The sequence below is a fragment of the Lolium rigidum genome, chromosome 6 (assembly GCF_022539505.1).
Source record: "Lolium rigidum isolate FL_2022 chromosome 6, APGP_CSIRO_Lrig_0.1, whole genome shotgun sequence".
Lineage (NCBI taxonomy): Eukaryota > Viridiplantae > Streptophyta > Magnoliopsida > Poales > Poaceae > Lolium > Lolium rigidum.
In genome coordinates this window covers 47,551,674-47,579,281 of record NC_061513.1, presented here as the reverse complement: position 1 = coordinate 47,579,281, position 27,608 = coordinate 47,551,674, and the positions used below count along the sequence as shown (strand labels likewise).

The window sequence follows — 27,608 nt, the reverse complement described above, 5'->3', positions numbered from 1 at the left end:
TGCACTATAAAGATGCTCATGCTAGGATATGTGACAAAACAAAGTAAAACCTAATCTACTCAAGTTATACACTCCATCTAGCTAAACCATCTTGAACAGAGGAAACATCAAATTTATTGTTATGCTTGTAGGTTGTTTCATGGTTGAAACGAAGAGTTGTTACATCGAATAGGAGTGAGATGACGTCGCCGATAAGAGGAGAGATATGTGAAGACATAATGTCGCAAATTTGCAACCGGTATGTCCTACTGTATTTTTTTTTGGAATTGGAGAATGAGATGGCATTTTGTGAAACACTGTAACATGCTAGTTCGTCATTGTATCATTGTAATACCAAGTATACAAAGTACGGATACTCCCGTACAGAAATACGGTGCAGATTTGCGTACATCGCACGGCTCCACCCAGGCACTGCACGCACCGGGGGAGCGGCTGGAACCCGAATGCCCCGAACACGAATCGAATCGCCGTCGCCTCCGCCTCCTCCTCCAAGCAAACGGAACTCCCAAACCCAACTCGCCCTCCTCCCCTCCCCTCCACCGCTCCACGCTCCTCCGCGGCCTCCCTTCCACTCCACCCCGCGCCATGGGAGCGCTGGTCCACTAGGGCTACTCCTCCCCACCCTCACCCTCCCCCTCCGCCGCCGCCGCCATGTTCGAGGGGGTGGTGAGCCAGGTGCTCGCCGGCCTGCTCGGCCGCTACGTCAAGGGCATCCAGAAGGAGCAGCTCAAGATCGGCATCTGGAACGGTTCGTACTCGATCCCCCGCCTCCCAAGGGCGCTAGCGACCACACCCCGCGAGCCAGCCAGCCAGCGGGTGCCCTGATCCCCGCTGTCCTCTAACTCGTCGCCCCGCGGCTGCCGCGGCAGTAAATTCGTTCGTCGGTTAATTCCACGACCGCGTCTAGCTCTCCGGATGTTCGAGTTCTGATTAACGCGTGGCTGGCATTGCGCTTGGTCGTCGTACCGGGAACTTTTCTCTGCACAGTTCGTGTCGATTTCATTATTATTATTACGCTTGTTTGTTTATGCTTTGCGTCGGTCATTGACACTGATATACGTACGAGTTGCTTCTGCTTAGAATTAGTAACATTCGTGCGCCTTAGGTCGTAAATTCGTTCGTTGGTTAATTCTATGACCGCTCCTGATTTTCAAGTTCTGATTAAGCCGTGGCTGGCATTGGGCTTGGTCGCACTGGGAACTTTTCTCTGCACAGTTCGTGTCGATTTCATTATTATTATTACGCTTGTTTACGCTTTGCGTCGGTCACTGACACTGATATACGTACGAGTTGCTCCCGCTTAGAATCAGTAACATCCGTGCGCCTTAGGTCCGGATTGGGCCGTCTCTCTGATGATGATGATGGCTAAGCGTCTGACCTGATGGCTTCATTTTCTGCAGAGGAAATCCTACTGGAAAACGTAGAGCTCATTCTGGAAGCCTTCGACTACCTGCAGCTGCCGTTCGCGCTTAAGACTGGTACAATCTGTCACCCCACTTCGACTGTCTGGCCGGATGCCGTCACCAGCACTTTTGCTGTTTCGCTCCTGTCTAGATGAAATCATGCGCAGGTGTAAATTCTAAGCTGTTCCCGTTCCGCTGGTCCTGCAGGACGAATTGGGAAGCTAAGCATAAAGATTCCGTGGAAGAAACTCGGGTGGGACCCTATCATTATCGTCATCGAGGATGTGTTTGTGTGTGCGTGTCCACGGGAGGATTCCGAGGCATGCCGCTGTTTATCTGGTCGTATGTACCTTGGTTAGTTAGCGTGTCGATGGTGTTCTGACTCGGTGAATGCTCTGTTTCTTTACCAGTGGGGATCCGAGTCTCTTGATAAGAGGGAACTGGCGGGGAAATTGGCTAAACTTAATGCGATAGAGCTTGCTAAATTTTCCAGAAGAGTCACAGGTTTGTCATGATTCCTCTGCTCTTCGTCATCTTCTGCAAATCACGTAGATCAGTTTGTCACTGCAATTCACTTCACCTGTCACCGTGCTAACTTCAGCTGTATGTGCTAGACTGCTAGTGGTAACTTCAGGTTTCTTTTCCTTGCAGTTTTCGTTTACTTTTTTTTTTGCATTTGCATTAGCATGTATTATGAAAAGAAAATCTGCAATGTACGTTTACATAGAGTACTAAATACTGAATATGGGATCAGTGTCACAAAGATGCGAAAACGGAGTTTCCGAAGACATGTTATATCTACGAAATCACATCAGAATATCTCTAGGATTCCAGTGATGAACTAACTATTACCAATTCACACCACATTTATTTACTTATACTTTTCACATTGTTAGTATAATTTTTGCAAATATCATGCTGAAAATCCTAATTCTCTTGACTTCTAGATAACCAAACGGGACAATCACTTCTATCTTACATGTCAGCAAAGGTAATCAAATTATGGTTTTATTGTTTGAACAATTAAAACATTGATATGCTGAAACACTGGTAATTTTTGCTGCATTTGTTGGACTCTTATTGGCAGATACTGGACAACATCCAAGTTTCCATACGAAATGTTCACATCATATATGCTGAATCCCACAAAGATCAGGTATTCATGTTTATGTCGTACATTCCTTTTCTGTGGATTGAGTGACGTGTACAATTTTTATTTTAGTCACATGGAATTATGCTTTTGTTGCCAGATGGAAAAAGTTAGGAAGTATTTGAAGCTACTAATTACTGGGAAAAAAATCAATTGCAAACCCATTTTTGGGTGGTATGCTATCATGGGGACGGTTGGGTTTAACTTGTATTGATCAGATTTAGAGGGACTTAGGTGGATTATTTGTTGCGTTATTTCTAAATCTATGAAGAGGCCATTTCCAAAATACTCATCCATGTGGCTCCTACATCGTGACCATCAAATTCTCTCTTTTTTTTCTTCTGCTTTTATGTATTTTTGGGAGTTATGCCACTCGATTTCTTCTTCTATCATTTAATGCTCTACTGTTAGAGTTTGAATAGTATAACCCAGTGGTATGTTTGCAGGAGACATTCCTGCTGTTTTTAATTTGTAAAGCATAAAGGTCAACTGGAACCTTGCTACTTTTGCATTGCCACATTGTTGTGCCTAGTTTGAACTTAGTTACATATCTACATACATACAGTTTGGCATATTGTTAATAAAACTCTTGGAATATCCACAGGTCGATATCCTATAGAAACTTCCTAAATGCTCTTTGTTATCCGAAACATCAATGGTTGTGCCACAGATAAATATTACTCCCTCTGTTTATAAATGTAAGACATTTTAGCTAGCTAGTCTGGCCTACTTAAGCGTCTTATATTACCAAACGGAGGGAGTAGTAGAAATCTCGTTACTTTTCAAGTGCATTTTACGCATGTATCACCTCTTCAATTCTGATCTTCAGTGCTGTCTTCATGTTTTTCCTGTTGTTATGTCTATTATTCTCAGCTATACATGTTTTTCTTGGTAATATATCATTATCAGGGGGGCTTCATATTTGGTTTGGAATTCAGCAGTCTGTCAATACAAACAGATACGCAGAAGCAAAGCTTTGCCATGTGAGTGCGCCTGATCATTTGTTTTTCTATTTAAACCAAGAAAAAAGCTTCACTTTGCTAGTTAAGTCTAATCTTTTTTGTATACAACTGTTGTGGTACTGAAGATTAGGACAAAGTTTTGCATATAAACTGAGATGTTTTCTTAATAGCAACGAAAATGCTTCGAAGTGACTGAAGTTACTGAAAATGTTAAAAACCATTGGGAGCTGGAGCATATTTTGAGAGAGTGATTATACATAACTAAGTTGACTTATGAGCTACGGGTCTTGAATGAATCCAAATTTCACTAGAAATTTAACTTCAGTTTCCTGTGGTGGCCTAAAAGTTTACAGTAACACACTTTAGTATTTTGGCTATATGCACTGGTGTAGCTAAAATAAAAAGGAGACCCATGGGCACTAGCACCCAGGGCATATGATGAGATTCGAACCCGGGTTGCGGGGTAGCCACCAACTCGAGCTAATCATCTGACCCTCCGGTCATTCTCATGCATCGGTATAGCTGCTATACAATATACCGTGAAAATCATCAAGTCAGTTCGTTGTAAAAAATGTCGTCTACACTTTTTCCAAATAAAAAACATGTTAATGGCTGGCTATCTATGGGCCAATATGCATGTAAATGTTACTGTTTATCTTTATTATTTGTTAGGTTTGTCGATAGCTGGGTATTTCAATCATTGGATGGTGAATGTGTATTTTTTTTTCTTGTGCTTTAGGTCATTGATGGCTAGGTCCAGACAAGATGAAGTAAACAAGAAAATAAACATATCGAATGTTGGCATTTACTGTCATCAGTTAGAAGAACAGCATGATCTATATGATGTTGGTGCTCTTACTGAAGCTCATTCTAATTCCAGTCTTGGGTTGGCCCACCCAAGAGATGATTATCTTATAAATCCATTTTGTGTGTCCGTGTCTGTGCTTGTAAGTGCATCTCTTCTTTGCACATATTTTCATCAATGATGGTATTATGAGGCATCTTTATTTGGCGAAAAGGCTGTCAAAAGCTTTCTGGTTACCTTTAAATCCGCCAATTTTTTCACTGAATGCTGAGCAGCTTGTCCTGATGGAATTTCATCTTTATCACAGGCCAACAACTCTGGAAAGCGTGATGGTGCGTCTCAGTATGACATGACTGCAGAACTAACTGCTTTGGTTCGTTCTTTTTCATTATTATTAACACAATGTAGATGTGTTGATCACTTCAGGGTTGATTTATCCTTGCATTTTCATTTTCTCTGTAGGTTCTATCAATTGATGAAATCCAGCTTCAGCAAATTTTGAATCTTTGTGATCACTTCACCATCTGTGCTCTGCGGAAAAAGTATGCTGCTCTAATTTACATGACCAAAAACTAGTTTCTGATTACTGACATCTATTATAGGTTCCATTTCCATGTATTTGTTCATACTCCATTGGATTAATTATTTGCTCTTTTTTGTCAAAATCTTATTCTGACCTAAATGTAAACCTTAATGCACAATATTCCTCTTTTCTGCGTTGATGGAATAATGCTGTTGTAAATCTTCTAGCATCATGACCTGTGCTTGAACACTATGAGATCTTTGGTTTCACTGGTTCAGGGATTTGCTAAGTATGAACAAAAGATTACTTGAGCATTTGCTGACAGGATAACGTAATGTAACAATAAAGTCATCGCTACCTTCAATGCTTATTGCCACTATTTCACAGATATGGACGTTACCGTCCGCCTGAGAGCTTTTTATCTAAGAGCCATAAAGGTTGGCAAAAAAGGTGGTGGCAGTATGCCCTGGAATCTATTACAGCAGATGTTCGCAGAAAATTGGAGAAAACTTCTTGGAGGTTCTTGGGACAGCGACTGTGAGTTTCTTATTAACTCTTCTCTGTTCAACTTGATCGGCAAGGTGTGCAAAGAGAAACTGTAGTTGAGTGGGTCCCAATTATTGCTAGACAGAATGATATCCATATATTTGAAACAAGTGTAAGTATGTAGGCTTTCGTAATCGCTTACAGATGGTAGATTTGAAGGTTGCTTGAAATTTGTTTCTGAGGGCAAGTAAGGAACCTGATGAGTTGGCCCTTATCCTTTTTATATCAAGTTTAGGTTTGCCAATGGTAGCAAATTCAGTAAAATATTTCATAACTATATACTCTACGTTGTTGTTTTCATTTTAAACAAGCTTTAGGGAGCTCAGAGCTTCACACCTAAACAATGCATGGAGCCTATCTGCTGACAAATAGTATCAGAAAGTCAGCATTTTCTGTACTGTAGGATACTAGCAATCGCTGACTTAGTTTTTTTGTTCTAACCTAACAACTGCCACTCTTGTTCTTTAATTGAAAAGCAGAATAAGGCTTTGTTACTTAAACACTTCTAGTTTAATGATTTATGACTATGTAGTTATGTTTTTGTACTCTTTTTTGTGTGTTAACATGTTGCATTGACATGTGCAGTTTAACGATCTTAGTTTAAGTGATGTTGACCAATTTTCCATCTTTTGCTCATACAACATTTTTAAATCTATCATTTTCTTGATTAGTGTGTGCATATATTAGTTTCAAATGCTTTATGTATGTCTGTTTGGTATGGTTAACAGGGGAAACCGTCGGAAATATGTCAATCTGTACCGAACGAAATTGGAGCTATTGCAGAAAGGACAGGTGGTGTGATTTTCTCAGTATGGCATGCATTTCCTCATAATTTTTTTAGTGTTTCTGACGCACACATGAACAGATGGTTGTTACCAATAAAAAAAGGAAAGCCAATAGAGCAGGAGGAAGGGGTCTATACTACACTTTGTCATTATGTCAAACAAAATTGGTCATAAGATGTATTTACTGCTTTGTTTTCTATTATCTGTATAGACCGAATGCATATAATACACACCAACATCAGTACTATGTCAGCCGAAATTGGTGATAAAATGCATTTTCTGCATGTTTTGTATTGTGTGTGTGTGATAGGCCAAATGGATATACATACCAACATTAAATCCATAATAAGTTTCGAGGTTTTAGTTAAAATTTAAGCTAATTTGAACTAAAACCCTGACACTTGTTATGGATCTGAGGGAGTACTTTCCTTAAGGATCGTGTTAACTATTTTGAAGTACCTATTGCGGAACTGTATGAACATTCTGTATGAAGAACATTATTGTCCTAAATGGACATGTTTTGTTAGTTGGAGCAAACATCTGATTCCAACTTTGTATAAATCATGTGCATGCCGGACTGACGTTGTGTATCATTTTTGTGTAACGAAATCAACTTACGAAGGAAAACGATGATATATCACACAAACATTTTTATTGTACGATGGTGTACCTACCGTTCCCGGTCATATTTGTTTGACTAGATCCCGTTAAATATGTATATATGTCCATCCAGTTGTTTTGGTCACACAGGCTACATAGCACCAGTTAGATAAAATAATAGCGCAGGATGTATGATTATACAATGCTTTCCACGAACTCACTTGTTCAAGCTTGCCATTTTCAGCCTGTAAGTAATGACATTCTACAAAAGCTGGAAATTCTGGACAAAGATTGTGATATAGATGATATAGTTAACTACAGAACAATTGCGGAGCAACAACTACAGGTACTTTGTACTTTTATTTGTAAAATAGTACTTCCTCCGATCCATATTACATGCCTCTAATATGGATGTATCTAGAACTAAGATGTGTCTAGATACATCTATGTTAGTGGCAAGTAATATGGATCAGAGGGAGTAGTAATGATACTATGAATTATTGGAGGAGTTGGAGAGAGGCACCAGTGTAACATCTCAGTGGTTATTGGCAGGAGTTGTCTGCAAAATCTACAAAAGACAACTTTCCTAGTCCAGGAAGTCCTCGAACCGATGAGCAGTTAGCTGGGGCAGGCCGAGGATGGTTAAACTGGCTTTCTCTTGGAATGCTTGGTGCTGGTGGAACAGCTGACACTAGTTCATTTGCTGGCGTTGTTTCAGAAGACATTATTAAGGTTATATTCTAAACTATCGATCCATGACATATTCTTTTAGCATCTGCTAGTTTTAATGTAATGATATTCAGGAACATCTTAGTTTTTCATTTCAGGATATATACGAGGGGACGGAATTTCATCCTGTTTCTTCTGCTGAAAATCAGTTGACAAAAGAAAACTACTACTCTTTGAAATTATCTATTCCTCAGATACTTACTACTGTCACCTTCAAGCAAGTGTCTCCTCCCCTGTCCTCTCTGTGGTGGTTGTTTCATATTTTTGTCTTGCAGTAATTCTGTTATTTGTAATAATAGCTTTACACTCAGTGTGTCATTGCTATGGTGTGCCATAGAAACAATTTAGTAAGTAAAGTTAGTCAAAGATAGTATTTGCTATTTTTAGTAAAATATTTCAGTAATGGCTCTAAACCGAACAGTTTGTACTTATTAGTTATCATTTCCTAAGATATTAAAACATAAGTACCCCCAAAAGCCCACTGTAATTTAGTAAAATATTTCCATTGACTCGTTCTGTTTTAAACAATTACAAACTACTTTTACTATTCTGTTTGTTGCCTGATTTTCGGTTTCTTGTTTACATGGTTTAGATTATGTGAGAGGCTCTTTGTTATCGTGATATTGTCTAACTTATGTGCTGATTTATTAGGAGGTTTGGCATGAAGCTTATTGATGCAATGTTTAGTGGGCTTGGGACTGAATATAAAATATGGGATGATTCAGCAACTATCCTTGCCTGGCTTGATTCACTTGAGATTACTAACCCGGCTAATAAAAGTAAAATCTTGCTGGCTGAAAAGGTACACATTACAGTTTGATTCTCAAGAGTTTTTTTTGGCCCTTCTGTGAACTGTATCTTTTAAACCGTAACATATTTTAGTGTAGCACTGTTGATGGTTTGGGAACACCTGTTATCAGTGTTCAACTTGACTTTCCGAAGTCAAATGAAAGCTCAGAAGCTTCAACACGGGTACTTGTATTCTTTACAGAAGATGGGTGAATTCATTGCATAGTATCCCTGTGGTGTTCTTCGTTGCTGATTTCTGTTATTTTGCCTGCCATTTGTTAGGTTGTTGTCCAGGAATTCAATGCCATCTACGAACCAGAATTCTTCTTCAATCTTCTGCACATCTATAAGATTTTTTCATCTTTCCAATTTCAGCACGATAGGGTAAGCATTCATGTTGTACATTTATGCTCCACCGTTTGAGGAAAGATATACTATTTTCTGGGGTCTTGCTTTATTTTGTGAGTTTATTTACAAATCAAATTTATTAAATATGGCTAACTGAAGCAAGAGAAAGATTCAATAGCCAATAAGCTAGTTGGATTATCAAGTGAAACTATTTTTGTGACTACATAGGCTGTATAAATTTTTTTTACTGCAACTATATTCCACCGTCTGTAAAATCTGTGTTTCTCCATTCGTAGAAGTGCTGGGTAAGATCCAGCAATCTTGAATATGATATCCTCTTCCAATTTTCTTCTAAAAATCAGCTTTGATTTTAGGCAAATATGTTATTTTTTATTTATTCTTAGTTGATATGAGCTCTCTTTGTCACCTGTTGTGCCTTTCAAGTACTTGAATATATGTTAACTTTTGCTAGGTTAGAGATTTTTGTCACCTGAAACGAGTTTAAATGCCAAAGTAATATTCTAGCAATTCTACATGCATGCAGGTGCTTTCTTCACTAAATCGTTTTGATAATTTTGGAACAAGACTTCTCTCCAAACTAAAGTATGTTCTCTCCTATTTACTTCGATATTTTTCTTGTTGTGTGCCAGTTGAATATAAGTAATTATTTCAATTTGATTCTAGGTACATGTCTGGGAACCAAAAGAAACATCTTTGGGATTTGAGGATTCACCACTTCGTGTTTAGGCTACCATCACAAGATTGTGGAAGAGAAGAACTTACTATGGTATGTGCTAATGATAAACACCAGTGTTTTACATTTTGGCCATGGAGCATGTTAGTTCCATGGAATTTCTATGATCACAAGGGTCCATGGATCAGGTTTCCAGATCCCCTTTGGGTTGGTTGCTACTTAATTGATTTCCCGGACATAACCAAGATTTACAAAAATCAAATGAATTTTATTTGTTTCATTTGAGAATTAAATTTGACATTGTAGTAATAAACTAATAATTACAATACTAGGCAAATTTGTAGGGTATAACTACTCTCCTATGCTCATAGTGTTTCATAATATAAGGTCTCATGTGCCCTCGATTTTGTTTTGAATATAAAGCACCTATGGAAATGAACGTTGCAGTTAGTACACTCTTTGTATTTTACCTCCTTTTATGTTAGAATTGGGTCAAAAGTGTACTTCTTGAAATGGGTGGAAAAGTTTGCCTTTTTCCGTAAACCTTGATTTGATATTTCAAAATCTCGATTTGAAGTGCTACAGTATTTGTAATACTCCCTCCAATCCATAATAAATGTCGGTCCAAATTTGAATTAAAGCCCCGACGCGTATTATGGATCGGAGGCAGTAATAAACAGAGGACATAATTGTTAACCGAAAGACAGTAACCTTGAAGTGTGGCAGCAGTCAGAGGAAATAGCTGGTCAGGTGGGTGAGATACCAGCGCCTAGTGGTGTGCTTAAACAGGATGTGTAGCAGTTGGTCAAGATAAACATATAAGGATAATGCATTCGTGGTGAATGCAAGCTAACAACAGATATTGATGTGCTTTATCGATAACAAATGAATTTCAGTAGTAATGATCTCAGCATGTAATACTGTGCATAGCATAGCCATAGGTTACTTTCACTTTGTCCATTTCACCGAATTCGGCAGCAGAAACAGTCATGCCATACAACAACAGCCAGTGCAATAGTTGAGATCAAGTCTGAATGGATTTACTTTATGGTCCCCGTTCTACATTACCATCCAATAGATTCTACCTCTGCAGCTAGGCTATATACGATTTCCACTCGATTTTTCCAATCACACAGGAGGTGAATGAAATCATATGTAGGTTTTATATACGATTGGATGGTTCCAGCTCAATAGTATTGAAGGAAAAATGATTCCAGCTGTCCCTCTTTATTTTTGAACTTCTGGTTCGTAGTAGGTAGCTTTGTTGTTGAAACCAGTGCAAATTGCAGGTTTTTGAGGCTGAAGATGTATCCGTGCGATCCAAAGATACAGTTGAGGAGGAATCTCAGGCGCAAGCCAATTGTTTTCTTGATTACATATCAAAGAAAACATCTACTTATTTTTCTGACAGCCTGCTTCCTGGCTTACAGTTGGATGACCTATATAATCATTTTGAGGTTAGCCTCACTGGATTCAAGGTTAGGCTCTGTGCATATTCTGTTTCGCTTTTTTCCTTATTCAGCATCCACATGAACCAGTGATGCTTCTATTGTATATATGTATACATATATATGATGTATATATGTATGTTCGCAGGTGAAGGTGTCAATGGCTGGTAGACATGATAAAACCTCCACATTGGTCAAACTGGATGCTTCTATTGTTTTTAGATTGTGCATATTCTTGGATGAACCGATGCTGAAACAATTGGAGGTATTGTTTTTGAAGGATAGACGACTTCTTGTATGGTTTTGATGTTCTGGATCCTATTATATTCACAGGAATGCATACAGAAGATGGTTCGGTGTATAGTGTATACTATGCGCTCATCTATATTTTTCCTCTTTGTATGTAAGTCTCTGTGAACGTACTTTTTGGAACCATTGTTTTGGCAGGTTGCTTCTCTTGTTCCATCTGCCGATATCTATTTTTCTCAGACAATGTACAGCGCTATTATTAATGTGTCTACCTATCTGAAAGAAAGTAACCTAGTTGGAATCAACACTTCTGATGATACCAAGACCGGTGGACCCGAGAAACCTGCCTCAAATATGTCTGCTTCTCTCAAGCTGGACAAATTGAGTGTAATTATTGACCTTGAAGACGATGGCAAGGAATGTTCATTCATCACTGTTGGTGTTGGAGATATTGATATCAGGTTAATCAATGTTCACAATCTTGCAATCTTGATTTGAATATCTTCTGTGATTTTATTGTGTGAATTGGTGTTGTTTTTTGTAGGTATGCTATGTGGGAATTACCAGAACTCTGGGTCATCACCAAGATGGTTGAAATTACGTCCACTGATCTGAAGAACAAATCGAGCTTGGATGTGCTATGTTCATCAGGCAACTCTAGAACTACTACTAACATGACAGGACGTCCTGAAAGTTCTGCTACTGAAGCTTGCTTAAAGTTGCACTACAGAAGTCATAAATATAATGAACAAGTTCATCATGTATACCAGCTGAACTTAAATGATGTTGATCTGCATGTCCATCCTTCTGTAGTCGGCCAGATAAACAAGTTTTTGAGAAGTCTTGATGCACTATCTCCAGCTGGCAATGTTGTTGTGTCCCCAGCATTGGACCACAGTTCCATGAAATCTAAAGCAACCACTTCCAAATTTCCGAAGCTTTCCTTGTCAAATTTCTGTCCAGCTGAGAGCACATCATATGGTGGAGTTTCTGTTGATCACTTCCCTTTTTTACGTGCTGATATCATATCCGATTTTGGATGTTTAGAAACTCAAGGTGTTCAGGCCTTAGATATTGCATCTTCAAAGAGTAAACAGTGTGATGAGAGTTCAGGTTTAAATGGCCACTGTGGATCAGAGCTTGCAAGCAGCATACTGTGTAAAACTGAGCATTCTAACTGTTCATCCATATCCCCAAATGCTACCAATAATGTCAGCGCAACTATTCTGGATCTATCACTTGTTTCAGTTAGAGTGCATTTCCATGAATCATGTGGTATTTTAGCAACACTAACTGTTCCTGAGTCTATAGCAACACTGTCACTGGCAGACACAAACTCATGGGACCTATTGTTGTCTGCTAAAGATATAATGCTTGCTTCATCGTGGACATCACCAAGTATTAATGAGCAACTCTGGAGTACTTATTCACATGGTAATGCTAATGTACTCAACATACATGTTAAAAAGGATTTATCTGCACTCTCAACTGAAGTATGTATTGCAACCCAAAATGTTTGCTGCGTATTGCCATCAAAGTTGCTGGCGATGTTTATTGGATATTTTCTATTGGATGATTGGAATCCTGTGGTGGAACAGCATCACTCTGTGGCAAGTAAAAATAAGTGTTCTGGAGAATTGCATGACAGTATCACCTACAAATTTGAGATATGTGATTGTGTTATACTTTTTCCTGTCGAAAATCAAGAGATTTTTTGTATAAAGCTTGGTGTTCCATATTTTTTCTGTGAGTTCATTGCAACTGGAATCTCAGCAGAATTTGTCAAGCGTATTCCCAAAGAATTCTTCAGTTCAGAGTGTATGCTCTCCAGTAGAGCTGATGTCATCAGCCTATGTTCAAGAAATGCATCCATATCGCTTGTATTCCTGAACGAGCAAAGAAATATTATCCTGAAGTTTGATGAGGACATGCCTACCAGAATCCATTCTCTTGTAGAAAAGCTTGATGCTGGTATATGGATTCAAGTTCCTTGCAAAGAACTATCCTGCTCTGAGCAGCCTTTGTTGCCCACATTCATCATGAGCAAAATATCAAAATGCAACTTAATTGCTGAAGGTATAGATTTGGGTCATACTTCTGCTTTTAAACATTTCTTGAAATGTATTGGTTCTACAATAATAGCATGTACTTTGTCTTCTATTGTACAGATCTGTATTTTATGGATGGGCTGGAGGCAGTTTTTCGTATCACTGATGAGTTAAGTTCAATCGTCAAAGAAAGTAGAATGTACAAAGGCAATGCCCGGCAATTTTTAGAATGTGGAAGTTCCAATGAGGAGAGCGTTGAATCTAATGAGCCTACTAATATCACTATTTTTGCCAAGGATCTGATGATTCTCTTTGGTCACTCAAAAGATAAAGATTTACCATTGGAGAAGGTTGCCACTGCAAACCTTGAGTTTGGTATTTCTGCTGTAATGGTTGGTGAAAACCCCGAGCGTGTTGACATGGATATTGTCTCTTTAGCTCTGCAATCATCTGGTGGTCACACTCTTGTCTCCATAGTTTCTGATGGGCCATCTTCTCCTGTTCTAATTAAGTTTATGAAGCATCTTGCTGGGCGAGACGAGATATTAATTGCTGTACCTCTTTTCGAGACCTGGTTATATTTAGTTGATTGGGATATCATTATCAACCATTTTCATTCCTACATAAGAAAGGAAGATAACAGTCTGGATGCGGGGCATCCAGCAGCTTTGCCTCATTTTTCAGACTCTGCAACGTCATCATTTCTTGCATCAGATTTTAGTTCGCAAGACAACTCTTACTTGGTGGTAACATGTGAAAATATTGCTGTTGTCGTTCATGTACCTATCTGGGAGAAAGAACAAAATCAGACAAACAATTATACAGGGGTTGATGGGAGTTCTGGTTCTAATTCAATGCACTGTACAGATGATACTCAATGCATTGAACCAAGAGGTTGCAAGTTTATCACCTTAACTGTTGAGAGTAAACATTTGGTGGTAATGTTCGGTGAAAGTTGGGCGAAATTCAAATGTGATTTAGATAGAGGAGAAGTAATATTGGAGATGATTCAAGTGGACAAGGGTGCCTCTGTTCCGTTCATGCATATCTCTAAGATTAAAGTTAGTGGTTATATTGATCAATCAAAAATGAAATCACCACACCTTTCCGTTGATCTACAAGCAGAATACATGGATGTTAGTTTTTCGCACCAAATATTTAGTTTCTGGCGCAGTATGGAACTCAGATTTCCTAAATCGTCATCATCGGCTTCTTCGTTTTGTTCTGTGACGTTCAAGGCGGGGTTAAGAAAAGGTTCTCTCCTGCTAAATGATGGAAGGGTATGTTATGCTACACTGCTAGTTGTTGATTTCTTGTGATGAAATTCCACGGTCTAAGGATTAGGTGTCTATCAGATCTACCTAAACCAGCTATTTATTGAATATTTTATTCAGGTTTGTGAGATTGATATCACTGCAAAAAGTTGCAGTCTCAGGTGACCTTGCCATTTTCTTGGTCATCTGGTAGATAAAATGTCAACATAATTTGAATATATTGCCTTCAAGAAAGGAGCATTATGAAATATGAAGTACTAAAGTGAGCTGAATAGTGTTGAAAATGTCAGAATGAAATGTTAGCTGGTACTACCTCCGCTCTAAAATAAGTGTCGCAACTTTTTCTAGATTTGGATGTACCTAGACAAATTTTAGTGTGTAGATACATCCGTATCTATAAAAAGTTGCGACACTTACTTTAGAACGGAGGGAGTACCTTCCAAAGAAGGTTTAGTACCATGACCAGTAATGGATCGTTAGCTCTGTTTGGTCAAACCTTGCAGTTCAATTTGTAAAGCGACTTTATAGTTTTATTTTGTCCTTAACAAAAAGAGAGTTCATTTTGGAATTAATCAAACAAGAAAATTTGGTTTATGTTTGCGTGTGCTTTATATGTACCCAAATACGCTCAAGTCAAGATTTAACATTTGACTCATTCTGATTCTTGACAATGCTTTGACAGTGGAGTAGTCACGGGCCTGTTATAGAAACCTTGGTGAAGAACCTGTTACTGCAATTTAGTCAAATGCGTGATGGAACGGAAGTTTCTGTTTCTGTTGATTTTTTAATAAATTACAACAATATTGACAAGGTAAAGTCATCCTTTGTACTTGTCCAGTATTTCGTTCTTCATGGTAAAGGAATAACAATATATACATGTGCAGGTTATGTGGGAGCCTTTTATAGAGCCCTCAAGCATTCAGTTAAATGTACTTCAAAAATGTGCTGATGATGCACTGGATGTATCTCCCAGTACCGAGGTGTTGCTGAATTCAAGCAAGCAGCTTAATGTAAATATATCAGAACCCTTGATCGAGGTACATGATCCTGGCATATTATACTTTCCAAACATGTCAAGAGGCAATTTGTTTTGTTTATCAATATTATATGTTTTTGATTAAATGGTGATTCAGGAACTAGGACAGTAGGTTCTGCAGATATATTGTAGCTATATATCTGTTCTCAAGGAACATTGACACATTCTCCGTCCAAAATAAGTGACTCAACTTTTTCTAGATACGGATGTATTTAGATGCACAACCATATCTAGAAAAAGTTGAGTCACTTATTTTTGGACGGAGGGAGTACTTAGCTTAGTTTCTTAAAAATCAACTCAGTAATGTGGTATCTGCATGTGTTCTAAATCCTGATTCTCAGATATGTTGCTCTGATCTCATGATTTGCATCTGCAGGCTATCCTCAGACTTAGTGAGATGATTACAGATTCTCTTAATCCAAGTAGTGGTGGGGGTCTTCGAGAAGATCCTGGAATCCTGAGATTAAGCCGTGATGTGCACACACGAAGATATGCGCCATATATTCTCTCAAATGACACATCATTGCCATTTAGTTTCAAGGTGTATCGTGGTGCTGTTAATTCAGATGACATTGATAGTTTCTCTGTAGTAGATGAAAATTCTGTGCCAGCAGGATATTCTGTCCCAATTTATGTTGAAGAAACTCTAGATGAATTCTTCTTCCAGCACAGGGAAGCACGATCTTCTGAACACCTCATTGAGAAATGGATGAGTGCAGTCTCACACTATATGATTTCCATTGAGTTTGACGGAACTTCCGGGTCCTCTAAGCCAATTTCGATTGACCTTGTGGGCATTTACTTCTTTGAAGTAAACTTCTCTTCGAGTAAGAAGCCAGTTATTTGTGAAGAAAGCTTGGAAGCATTTGGATCCAATAGAAAGGGTAGTCATCATGATGGATTAATTGTGCCTGTCGTACTTGATGTTTCCTTACAGAATTATAGCAAACTCGTACGCGTTTACTCGACGGTAATAACCTTTTAAATGATCAGTTACATCATTAGCTGCATGCACGGGCTTATGGTCTCTTTTTATAGGTCATACTAAACAATGCAACATCAATGCCCCTTGAGTTGCGGTTTGATATACCATTTGGTGTTTCTTCAAAGGTATATCCATATACACCCTAATTCTCTTTGCAACTGTTTCAAAAAATATTGATAAAGGTAAATGGATGTTGGCCTCATTGTGCCGTTAGATTGTTCAGTCGTGTTCTAGATTAGAGAAAAACATGAAAAAACTGGTTTGAAACTTGGCAAACAGCAGGTGGTTGGTAACTCCTGTTCGAACTTTAATGTCACGTTGATGCAAAATATTAATTTATGTGAAATAAAAGTAGACCAGGTGCCAAAGAACAATTCAACGGTAGCTTGCCTGCTACCAGCAGCTTTTAACTCTGGTTGTATTCTTGCACAATGTGCAGAGTATGCTGCAGGGTGGATGCCCTGCTTAAATCTGTGCAATTTTTCGCTTCTAAACGTGTTATTGTATACTTCATTGTCTACCTAATATCAACCTCTTGGCCACTCACAGTCGTGAACTCTTGATTACATTGATGAGCCACGAGGAACCAAACATGAGATTTCTCAAGAAACCTTGTTCTGCAGGTAATCGGGCCGATTCTTCCAAACAAAGAGATTCCCCTGCCGGTTCATTTGTCTGAGGCTGGTCAGATTAGGTGGCATCCTGTCGGCAGAACTTATTTGTGGAGTGAAACTCACTCCTTATCAAGTTTACTTTCACGTGAAAGCAGGGTCGGGTTTATGAAATCGTCTGTGTGCTATCCTTCTCACCCTAGTAACGATCCATTTCGCTGCTGTGTATCTGTTGAAGAGTACACTGTCCCTTCATCTAGTAGTTCCCAGAGAGGTCAGTACTGCACTGACCATTTGAATGCACAACCAAATCTCGGAAATCCTGCTTCAAAGGCTTCTAAACAGACATCGACAAGGATACATTTTATCCGGCAAGTCAGACTTAGTACGCCTCTTCTCATAAAGAATTATCTCCCTGTGTGCATATCTTTGACAATAGATAATGGTGGGGTTGCGCATCAGGTTTCACTTAAGGAGGCAAGTTTCTGACACCATGCAGATATATCATCTAACTCTAATTTTTCTCTAATTTGCTACTCAATCTATTTCCAGGTCGGCACTGCCTCTATTTATTTTGTTGACCCCTCCAACGATCTTGGAATCACATTTCATATTCAAGATTACAGGTCCTTGGCCATAAAGTTTCCCCGTGTGGAATCATTTTCTACTGGAACCACATCAAATGGCTTACAATTTTCCTCAACAGAGACGATTGCATTCTACTCAAATGCCTCAAAATGTATGTAGTTCGGTCTTTCTCTCTACTCTGAATAATTTGATAGTGAATACCTAAAACTTTGGTAGTTGTTTCTTCTGCAGGTCCTTTCAATGTTACACTGGAGAAAGCAACAGATGCTCGTTCTGGTGCAAGAGAGCTGTACCTTTCTGTGCCATTTCTGTTGTACAATTGCACAGATCTCTTGCTTACAGTCACAGAAAGCAGCTATGAGAGGAGCGGGTCCACCCTTGTTATCCCTTGTAATTTTGAGTTAGATGGGCACACTCGACATGTGCTTGGAAAAAATGGCCTTTCTCTTGTTTCAGAAGACCCATCCATGCAGTCAGTGGCTCTCTGCCCCTTAAAGCATCCATATGCTTGTGTTAAAATCTTAACTTTGTTTTTTTTTTTGGTTCTTATATCTGTAGTAACTTGTGTGTGTTTCTTATACCAGAGGCTTTGCAGATAAAATCCCAAAGTTGGATTTTATTGATGGACGCAGCTCTCATTCCAACAGAAGAGCTATAAATAGCAGTGAGCATGCGCAGAAAGAATGTGACAAAGATGCTAAAGCTTATATGTTTGCTCCTGCTGGACATACACCTGCAACTGAACTCTTGGTTAAGCTGAATGCATCTGTACCTAATAGCGGAACTGAAGCAAATCGACGAGATTGGTCGAGTCCATTTCTCCTTGTCCCTGCCAGTGGTTCAACGAGTCTCACTATTCCACAATCATCTACTTCTAGTGCCTTTTTAGTTGCTGTAACTTCTGTACCTGTTTCAACAGAACTCTTTGGGAGAACAAAGGCTGTCGCTTTCCAGCCAAGGTAATTGGAAGATACCATTTCATCACCTGTTTGTTATGGCAATAACATTGTTTTTCAGTACCCATAATGACCTATTTGTTTTCAGCGCTCGTGATTATTTGTCAAGTTATAGTAAGTTTTGGAGCCAGGTCCACTCACTGGAAAGAAAAGCAAAGCACATAAAAAATGGAAACTATTGTAGCTTACCATAATTATTTAGTTTTCCCATAACAAATGAAACTTAGCACACAGAGCTGTGCAGTAGCATTTTGTGGTTCATTCTTTTTAATATGGTTAACTGTGATCGTCATTATAGTTCTGGAATGCTATAATTTCAGGCGTATGTCTCTTTTATCTTATTGCATTGTAACTTAGCCCTGTAGCCAACCAAAACTATTATTCAGTTTCTTTCATTTTTTCCTGCCATGTAACTCTTTTCGTTCTATGGTGGCCTGGCTAATGAGTTACTCCATCATCTGTTTCCCCTGTTTTGCAGGTATGTGATTTGTAATGCCTGCACCAATGATCTGTTCTATAAACAAAAGGGAACAAGATTTTCTAAGCATTTAAGTTCTGGGCAACACTCTTTTCTTCACTGGGCTGATACAGCCAGGTGAGTTACTATCCTTTGTTTCTGGAGCTTAGCCATGAATTTTTGTTCTCAATTAGCTTTGCTTAGTCAACTGGGGCACCATGGTGCCCGGGCACCATACATCATGACCGTACAATTACATCGTGGGTGCCAGATTGCATCATATGTGTATAAGGGAGAGAAAATCACTTTCCAAATATCAACAGGAGAGAGAATGCACTTTTCAATTATCAGAAACAGAGACAAATCACTTCCCAGTTTGCTGTGCAGGTTTCCTTATATGATTCGTGGTGCCCAGGCACCATGGTGCACCAGTTAGTATATATATATATATATATATATATAGAAATTTGGATTCAGATGGTGGATGGCTCATTTTTCCAGTGGTTCATTCATTTCACAGCCCCTGTTAAGACTGATGGGACTTGCATTACAAACTACTGATTTCAGCTGTCAATCTTATCAGAATGTTATGGTTATCTGTTTTCTCTATACATCCTTTTCCAGTCTTTACTGTTTGTGCTGATAAAACTCTGTTTGCAGAGAGTTGCTTGTCTCGATTCGATTTGATGGGCCGGGATGGCAATGGTCTGGTAGTTTTTTCCCTGACCACCTGGGAGATGCTCAAGTGAAAATGAGGAATAGTGCCTCAGGTGTGTCAAACATGGTTCGAGTGGAAGTACAAAATGCTGATATAGACATACACAACAACAAAATTGCTGGAAGAAATAACAGCACCACCGGTACAATACTGATTCTGCTGTCTGATGACAAGACTGGTTTCGTACCTTACAGGATTGACAACTTTTCTCTCGAGGTAAATAGTTCTTGCTCTGTAGCTTTCTTGAAACTGTATGGCTCTCAAGTTTATATGATTTCTTTTTTTTTATAAATCCAGAAATTGCGGATATATCAGCAGAGATGTGAATCTATTGAAACAATCGTATATCCTTACACGTCTTGTCAATATGCCTGGGATGAACCTTGCTATCCTCATCGTCTTACTGTTGAGGTAGTTTATTGAGCTTATAATTTACTCCCTCCGTTCGGAATAAATCGACATGCCTGCTGCACATGGAATAGCTTACGTATGTACAGATGTTGTGTCGATTAAACATGAACAGAGGGAATATTTTTTTCAGTTTATTGTGTTAAACAAGTATACTAAATGGTTTCTCTTCCGTACAATCGTACAGGTTCCTGGGGAACGGAGTTTGGGTACATATAATCTGGATGTTCTCAGTGATGATGTTCATGTGTCCCTACCTTCCACGCCTGAGGTAATTTAATGTCTTCAACTTGGACTAGCATGTCGTGGCTACTGCACTGAATGCATCAAGTGCCAACTCGCCATTTTTCTTGTTAACAAGCTAATATTGACTGGAATTTCAGAAGAACTACTTAATCATGAGTCAATTTTTAATGCAAGCTCTAGGCGTCGGCCAGTCGACCAAGTGTATCCAATCAGCTAGCTCGACAACCAATCAGCCATGCAATCAAATGCCATTCAACGCTTGGCCTTTCCTCACCCACCATTCTCTGTCCTCTTCCACGTCTCACCTAGGTTGCACGGATACGGCAAGAAAGCCACGTATCAGGGGTCGGACACGTTCGGATACGCGGATACGGCCGGATACGGCTGGATACGTATCCCGTACGTATCTGACGATTTTTCATTTTTCAAAAAAAGAAAATAAAGCGGATACGCAGTGGATACACCCACGATACGGCTGGGGGATACGGGAACCCCAAACCCCAGGAGTTATACAGCGACCCATCCCATTCCCCTTTCGTCTGCTCACCTCCCGAGCCCAGGACCTGGGCGTCCCGTCACGCGCCGCCACACTGCAGGAGATCTCCGGCCACCTGTGCTGCTGCGCCGCCTCGCCGGAGGAATGGTCCAGCCACTGAGCAGACCCTCCGTCGCCCAACGCTGCACTGTGCAGGTCCGTTTCACCTCCTGTGATCTTCTCTTCTCTGTTTCTTCTTTGTCCTGACATTCTGTCCGAATTAATTTTGCTGGCTTGCTGAATTCAGCCAAAACAGCCCGCCGCTGCACTGTGCAGATGAAACACCGGCATGTATCAGACGAGACCAGACTGCTAGAATCTTATTTTTGTAGATAAATCTGGAATCTAGTTCACTCGATTGAATGGGATAGAACAAAGAAGTATAGAACACCTCAATTGAATTGGAATGTCCGGATATACATCTAGAATTCTATACTCCCATATAGTAATTCTTATTCTCGTACAAAAATCAGTAATTTATATATATTATTAATATTTATTACATATATACAAACGTATCCCCGTATCCGTGTTTTTGAAAAACCACCGTATCGTCGTATCGCGGTATCCGTATCCGTATCCGTATCGCCGTATCCGGGCAACGTAGCGTCTCACCTCCCTGTGGAAAAAACTTATCCCTTTTCTCTCTGGCCACCTCCCTCCCTGCTATGAGCTTGCCTCACCTCATATGACACAATATTGCAGCTAGAGATCAAGAGGACGAAGAAACTAACAAGGAATCAGAGGAAGAAGACACCAAAGAGGGGAGAGTACTGTAACAAAATCGAACTTCCGTTGCAACAGAACTTTTTAATATGAAGTAAAATTCAAACATTTATGTAGCAATTATTGATCAAAGGCAGAATTATGGATACATGTATGGAAAAATAATATTTTCCCAATCAAAGATGAACTTATGCAACAACCTTATATGACTAATGCAACATAACAGCCAAGTCTTTTCTCTGTTACACAGCACCACCTATTTGTGCCAATCTAAATCGTTTCTCTTTTTGCAACGACCAAGAGTATAATAGCAACAAAAATATCAGTTGCTACATTCCCCCCTCTTCCCTACCAGATGCGGTGGTGAGTAAAAGCTTCATCTCATTTGTCAGCATGGAAGTTGGGGAGTGTTGGGGAGTGTGGGCACACCCCAAGTGAAATCTCCCCAAGCTAAGAGTAAGAAGTCCCACTTGGACACGTGCATGAGGTCGCCATCAGCCTATTTTGGTGCAAACGGGAGGGCCCCTCGTGCTCGACGGCAGCAACTACCCAAAGGCCAGAGCCTTCTCCGATATGTCGGAGAGAGAGAGAGAGAGAGAGAGAGAGAGAGAGATGAAGAGGGAGAGAGGGAGGGAGGGAGGGAGGGGGGGAGGGAGGGACCTGCATTGAACGATAGATGGATGGAGGGGTGCTTCACAGGATAAGGACGTGCTATGCCATGTGCTTGACCGTAAGATTTGGACTCGATCAACACCTTCAGAAGCATTTGAAGTGTGCGCCAGATCAGCCGGCCAAGGACATTTACCTTTGTTTAGGCACCTTTTGTGCTTTCAAATTTTTTGTGTGGAGAAGATATGTTACATTGGGGATTGTTTTACCAGATTAAGCATAGTTATGTTTATAATGATCAGGGAAAATCGCTACTTAATCACATCTAAGAAAGGGCCAAGTCGGAATTTTTTGCTTGGTTTTTTATGTACTCCCTGCGTCCCATATTAGCTGTCGCAGATTTTCAGATATATCTAGACACACAATCTAGATACATCTGAAAATCTGCGACAGCTAATATGGTACAGCTATACATCTAGATACATCTGAAAATCTGCGACAGCTAATATGGGACGGAGGGAGTATCCCAATCTTAGTCTATCTGCTTAAAGATTGTTGATATTTTCCAGTTGCTTTCTGACCTTCTGTTTCAAAAATATTTTTGACAGAAAGCCGAAAGAAAATTCGGCATCTCGGTGCATGCAGAGGGAGCAATAAAGGTTATTTCAAAGCCCACTAAGTATCAAGATTTGGACAATGCACTTTCTTGTTCGTTTTTAATTTGCAACAATAAACTGCAGGTGCTCAGTATTATTGATTCGAACTGTCACAATATGGACACAAAAGAAACAGGTTTTCTTGGATCAAGGGAACCAAAAGATGATCAGAAACAGGAGATTGAGTTGAACCTCACTGAAGTTATCAGAATACACTTACCATTCATGGGGATATCCTTGATAAGCTCTTCTCCTCAGGTGAACAGAGTGCTACGATTGATGCTGAATCCCACCAAGAAATTTTCAGCACAGCATTTATTTTACTATACTTCTTTTTCTTTGACAGGAATTGTTGTTTGCTTCTGCCAAGGATATGAGAATTGTTGCCATGCAGAGCTTAGATCAGCAGCGATTCACAGTTGATATTCAAAGTATGCAAATTGATAATCAGTTCTCTGACAGCCCATACCCTGTCACGCTGTTATTTGATGGAAGTCATAAGGGGAAGTCTGTTAATTTTCTGAAGGGTATAGACACCAAGTTGAAATCCCAAAATGAGAGTAAAAATTCTTCTAATACCCTAGAACCCGTGCTGCAGTTTGCTGCAGTTAAATGGAGAACTAGAGATGCATCATTTGTTTCGTACCAACGTATAAACATAAGGTATTATTTACCCTACCGGTGTATGCTATTTCAGATGTTCATATCTGAACTTGTGGTAACTTTCTTCATTTGGTGGTTTGCAGTGTAGCACCTTTCTGCCTAGAACTTGAAGAACGACTTGTCCTGAGCATGATTGACTTTTTTAGATCCGTTTCCTCTAGAGTACATTTTGGTCAGTTGGATAAAAGTGTAGACTCCAATATTTTATATGGTGGTGCTGATATTTTTGGTGAATACGAGAAAATTTCAAAGAACTTATCAGACAAGCCTCAAAGCTCCTACACGGTGGACGCTTATCAAGACAGTGGACTGCTGCCTTCTGTTATCCCGATTGGTGCACCATGGCAACAGATACACCTATTAGCCAGGAAACAGAAGAAAGTATATATTGAATTGTTTGAGTTGACTCCTGTCAAGTTAACGTTCAGGTTATCTCTTCTCCGTGTTTATGTTTTCTGAATACCTACCACTGCAGAAAAAACATTATCAGTTTACCAGTGATTGTGTCTTTTGATGCAGTTTTACTAGCACTCCATGGCTCAGTAGGAATGAAGGTGGTTCAGCCTCCAGCACAAGCTTCAATAACAGTACTGCTATTCAGGTGAAAAGTACTCCATCCCTTGTAGGGAGATATATTTGCATAAGAATTTGACCGTGCCTTTAGAGGATAGTTAGTTGCTCATAGATATCTACTGGCCCTATAAATGTTACTACTTCCTTAAAAAAATGTCTTTAAAAACCCTTCTTTATAAGTGTGGTATTCACATCAGAGCAGTGGCTGTGCTTTGGTATTCACAAGTTTATTTTATACGGTGATAGTATTAATCCTTCAACAAAAGCTGGACCCATTGAGTTCTCTTTTCTCTCGGAGAGTGCGCTGCTGATTGTTACAGATAGTCTGTCACCTGTGGCTCTGCCTTAAATGGATATTTTATGCGAACTTCAAATCCCCAAATATGCTGGAGTTCCAAAACAATAAATTTGCTTGGCCTGAAGCTCTAATCTATTGTAGGAAATTTGGACTACTAATGTCCATGTGCAAATAGTTACCTGGTAGCACATCTGCACATGTATTGTTCACAGCACTTGGTCTGTATGTATGCTCTGTGTAGTTATTTACAAGTGTATTTCCTTGTATGTTATCTTAATTATGCATTTGGGTTGCAGAGAGGCCTTATGGCCCTCATTGATGTCGAAGGAGTACCAGTTCATCTAGGAGAAATAATGGTAGAAAATCTTATGGCAAGTTGGCAATCAATTCAGGATATTCTTGTGAGGCACTATAGCAGGCAGTTGCTTCATGAACTCTATAAGGTAAATGGGCACACCATTCAAGCTATCGTTTGTTCTAGTCAAGTATGATTTTTTGCATCTCAGTATGCTGTCCAAAATAACCTTACTAAGCTTATTGACAATGTTGGAACCAAAAACATGGATGTCTGTTATCTCTCTCAGATCTTCTGCAGTGCCTGAGTGGCTGCAACCATGTGTTTGTGCCAACATTTTGTCCATTTCATTCTCTTTTCCTGTTAAGGACTACCTTGGTTCATATTTTCTGGATTTCAATAGTTCATAGTTACTACATGAATTTGGGAGCAGAATTTGTGGTAATATACTGTAAGTGCAGGTTTTTGGCTCTGCTGGTGTTATAGGTAATCCTATGGGTTTTGCCCGGAATGTTGGATTTGGTTTAAAGGACTTCATGTCTGCCTCAAGGAAAGGGAAATTGCAGGTTTGTAAATGCAGGTCTTAGAAGGAATTAGCAATTCTCTAATCCTTTTTCTTAAAGATCTATAATTTGCTCTTTGACAGAGTCCTGTTGACCTATTAAACGGTATTGCACAAGGTTCAAAAAATCTTATTGGAAATACAGTTTATGCAGTCAGTAGTGCCACTTCTCACTTTAGTAAAACTGCCTATAAGGTATTTTGCTGAGCTCCAGTTTGATACTTGGAAGTTACGCTCTCCAGAATTCTCAGTCTCATACTCACGTAAATTTCATTATGTAGGGCCTTGTTGCATTTACATATGATGAGCAAGCCGCTTCCAAATTGGATGAACGGGAAAGACAGCTAGGTTTGCATGGGGAAGGCGTACTGAATGGGTTTCTTGAGGTGAAATCCATCTCTCTTGATCAAGTATTACTGTTTTACCCTTTATAGCCAAAGCATGTTGACCTGTAATTACTAAATCGCAGATGACCTCCTTTTCATTGGAGCCTGATGAGTTGTTCTTGATACATAGTTTTGATAGTTCTACACGATTATTAACTGCAACCGTTCACTGACATACTCCTGCGCGTTCAGTTTTCACTGTCCCATAGAATCTTATTGGACTTATCTCTAAACTGCATACATTGTTTGCATCTCGATCTTGTTCTGCAGGGTCTGACTGGGCTTCTCCAATCACCAATCAGAGGTGCTGAGAAACATGGTCTTCCTGGGGTTATATCAGGTAATGCCATTTTGATAGGCCTTTGTAAACAGCTGTTATTGTTTGTGACATTGACCTGTATCTGTTCTGCAGGTATAGCGATGGGAACAGCTGGGCTTGTGGCTAGGCCTATGGCCAGTATTCTTGAAGCCACAGGCAGAACTGCGCAGAGCATAAGAAACCGAAGCAATCCTCATGAATCCAACCGCTTGCGTGTCCGTTTCTCTAGGCCTGTTGCCAGAGATCGTCCTTTGTTCCCATACTCCTGGGAAGAAGCAATTGGAGTATCTCTGCTTCTCCAAGCTGATGGTGGCAGGCTGAAGGATGAGACATTTGTCATGTGCAAGACAGTCCGAGAGCCTGGAAAGTTCCTCGTGCTTACTGAGAAACTGCTCCTGTTAGTCTCGAGCCGGTACTTGGTGGATCTAGGGTCACCCCAGTTTGCCGGTGTTCCTCCTGACCCACAGTGGGTGATTGAAACTGAGATGAACCTCAAATCTATTGTTCATCTGGACAGAGCTCAGGAGGTAGTTAACATTGTTGGGAGCAACGGAGAAACATCTCCAAGGGACAAAAGAGGCAGATCAAGAGACATTCCCAGGAGCTCCGCCTTCATTCCACTATTTCATTTCAGTGTCGAGCTGCCAAACATCGAAGACGCAGAGGGCACGTTGCAGTTCTTAACGGCACTTATCGAAAAGGGGAAGGCAAGGAGATGGGATAAGAACATCCTTCACCGGAGCAACATTAGCTGAGATGTGTTTCTAGGTCTTGATCCTTAGTACAGTTGTCAGAGGGAGCAATCAGCATACACCTCAGACCAAGATCACTGCACAGCATCACGTGAACGTGGATGACCCTTGGAACAGCTCAACTTGTGGCTGCTGCATCATACGATACAAGACGTTTGACGAAGGCACGTTAAGCACAAATGATCGTCATCTGTAAGCATCAGTTGTTAATATCATTAGTAAATCAGGATAGATTCTGACATACAAGGAGGGACTGGAGTAGCTGGCGTAGTTTTGTGGTATAACGGTGGAAACCCAACAATCCCAACATTTCTCCTGGATGGTCCACCACGGAACAGGTAGGATTGAGGTTTTGTTTTTTTTGGTAGACCAGATGTACAAATGTAGGTTTAGAGAATTTTGTCCACAGCTTTGTAAATGAAAGTGGCACTCAAATTTTTCTTGAATGAATTCAAGTCAATATATGGTCCCATCCAACCATTGTCAGGACCTTTTAGCTATTTAATTGACTCGGATCTACCAAAATGTTGATACAAGTTATTGATTTACAAGATTACTATCTTAAAAATTGAATTAAAATAAAGTTGAATGGGCAAAATTGTCCTCACATGCCTTCGCATGATTATGTATGACTATGCAAAATGTAGCTCAACACTCCGTTCATATGGCCATACTCAGAATATATGATTAAGAGAACTGGGCTCGTAGCATGGCCCTTACTAATAAATTGCAACTTACCAACTTCATGTTGGGGTCATAAAATTGTATACGCCGCATAAGACTTCTCGTATGTAAATATCAACCAAGTACTACCCCCACCCCACACCCTTTTGCATATTTTCTTTTATTTTTGCGTCAAAAAAACTTATAGCACGT

General features: G+C 39.8%; 1 protein-coding gene across 1 annotated transcript; it reads left to right on the top strand.

Moving 5' to 3' along the window:
• The first annotated feature begins 645 nt into the window (after positions 1 to 645).
• On the top strand, positions 646 to 27,232 carry LOC124668352. The gene is made up of 48 exons (XM_047205512.1): positions 646 to 748; positions 1,401 to 1,478; positions 1,611 to 1,723; positions 1,814 to 1,907; positions 2,351 to 2,394; positions 2,491 to 2,559; positions 3,463 to 3,536; positions 4,255 to 4,462; positions 4,628 to 4,693; positions 4,783 to 4,862; positions 5,231 to 5,380; positions 6,118 to 6,181; positions 7,019 to 7,120; positions 7,327 to 7,506; positions 7,602 to 7,720; positions 8,155 to 8,305; positions 8,386 to 8,475; positions 8,575 to 8,676; positions 9,185 to 9,243; positions 9,325 to 9,427; positions 10,624 to 10,812; positions 10,931 to 11,047; positions 11,230 to 11,492; positions 11,576 to 13,107; positions 13,200 to 14,359; positions 15,036 to 15,164; positions 15,238 to 15,390; positions 15,766 to 16,359; positions 16,428 to 16,499; positions 16,998 to 17,462; positions 17,538 to 17,724; positions 17,805 to 18,045; positions 18,158 to 18,532; positions 19,008 to 19,124; positions 19,647 to 19,920; positions 20,002 to 20,115; positions 20,300 to 20,383; positions 22,837 to 22,887; positions 22,969 to 23,142; positions 23,231 to 23,547; positions 23,631 to 23,975; positions 24,067 to 24,148; positions 24,715 to 24,861; positions 25,175 to 25,279; positions 25,360 to 25,470; positions 25,557 to 25,661; positions 25,932 to 26,001; positions 26,074 to 27,232. Exons 1-48 carry the CDS (start codon positions 652 to 654, stop codon positions 26,733 to 26,735), a joined length of 10,278 nt encoding a protein of 3,425 aa, XP_047061468.1. The 5' UTR covers positions 646 to 651; the 3' UTR covers positions 26,736 to 27,232.
• The last annotated feature ends 376 nt before the right edge of the window (positions 27,233 to 27,608 follow it).

What these genes read in the sequence shown, in the direction of transcription:
- LOC124668352 (XM_047205512.1), top strand. Translation starts at nt 652, where the DNA reads ATGTTCGAGGGGGTGGTGAGCCAGGTGCTCGCCGGCCTGCTCGGCCGC. An exon ending in TCCTGCTAAATGATGGAAGG is followed by an intron (nt 14,360 to 15,035) that starts GTATGTTATGCT and finishes ATGCTTTGACAG; the next exon opens with TGGAGTAGTCACGGGCCTGT. An exon ending in ATCAGGTTTCACTTAAGGAG is followed by an intron (nt 17,463 to 17,537) that starts GCAAGTTTCTGA and finishes ATCTATTTCCAG; the next exon opens with GTCGGCACTGCCTCTATTTA.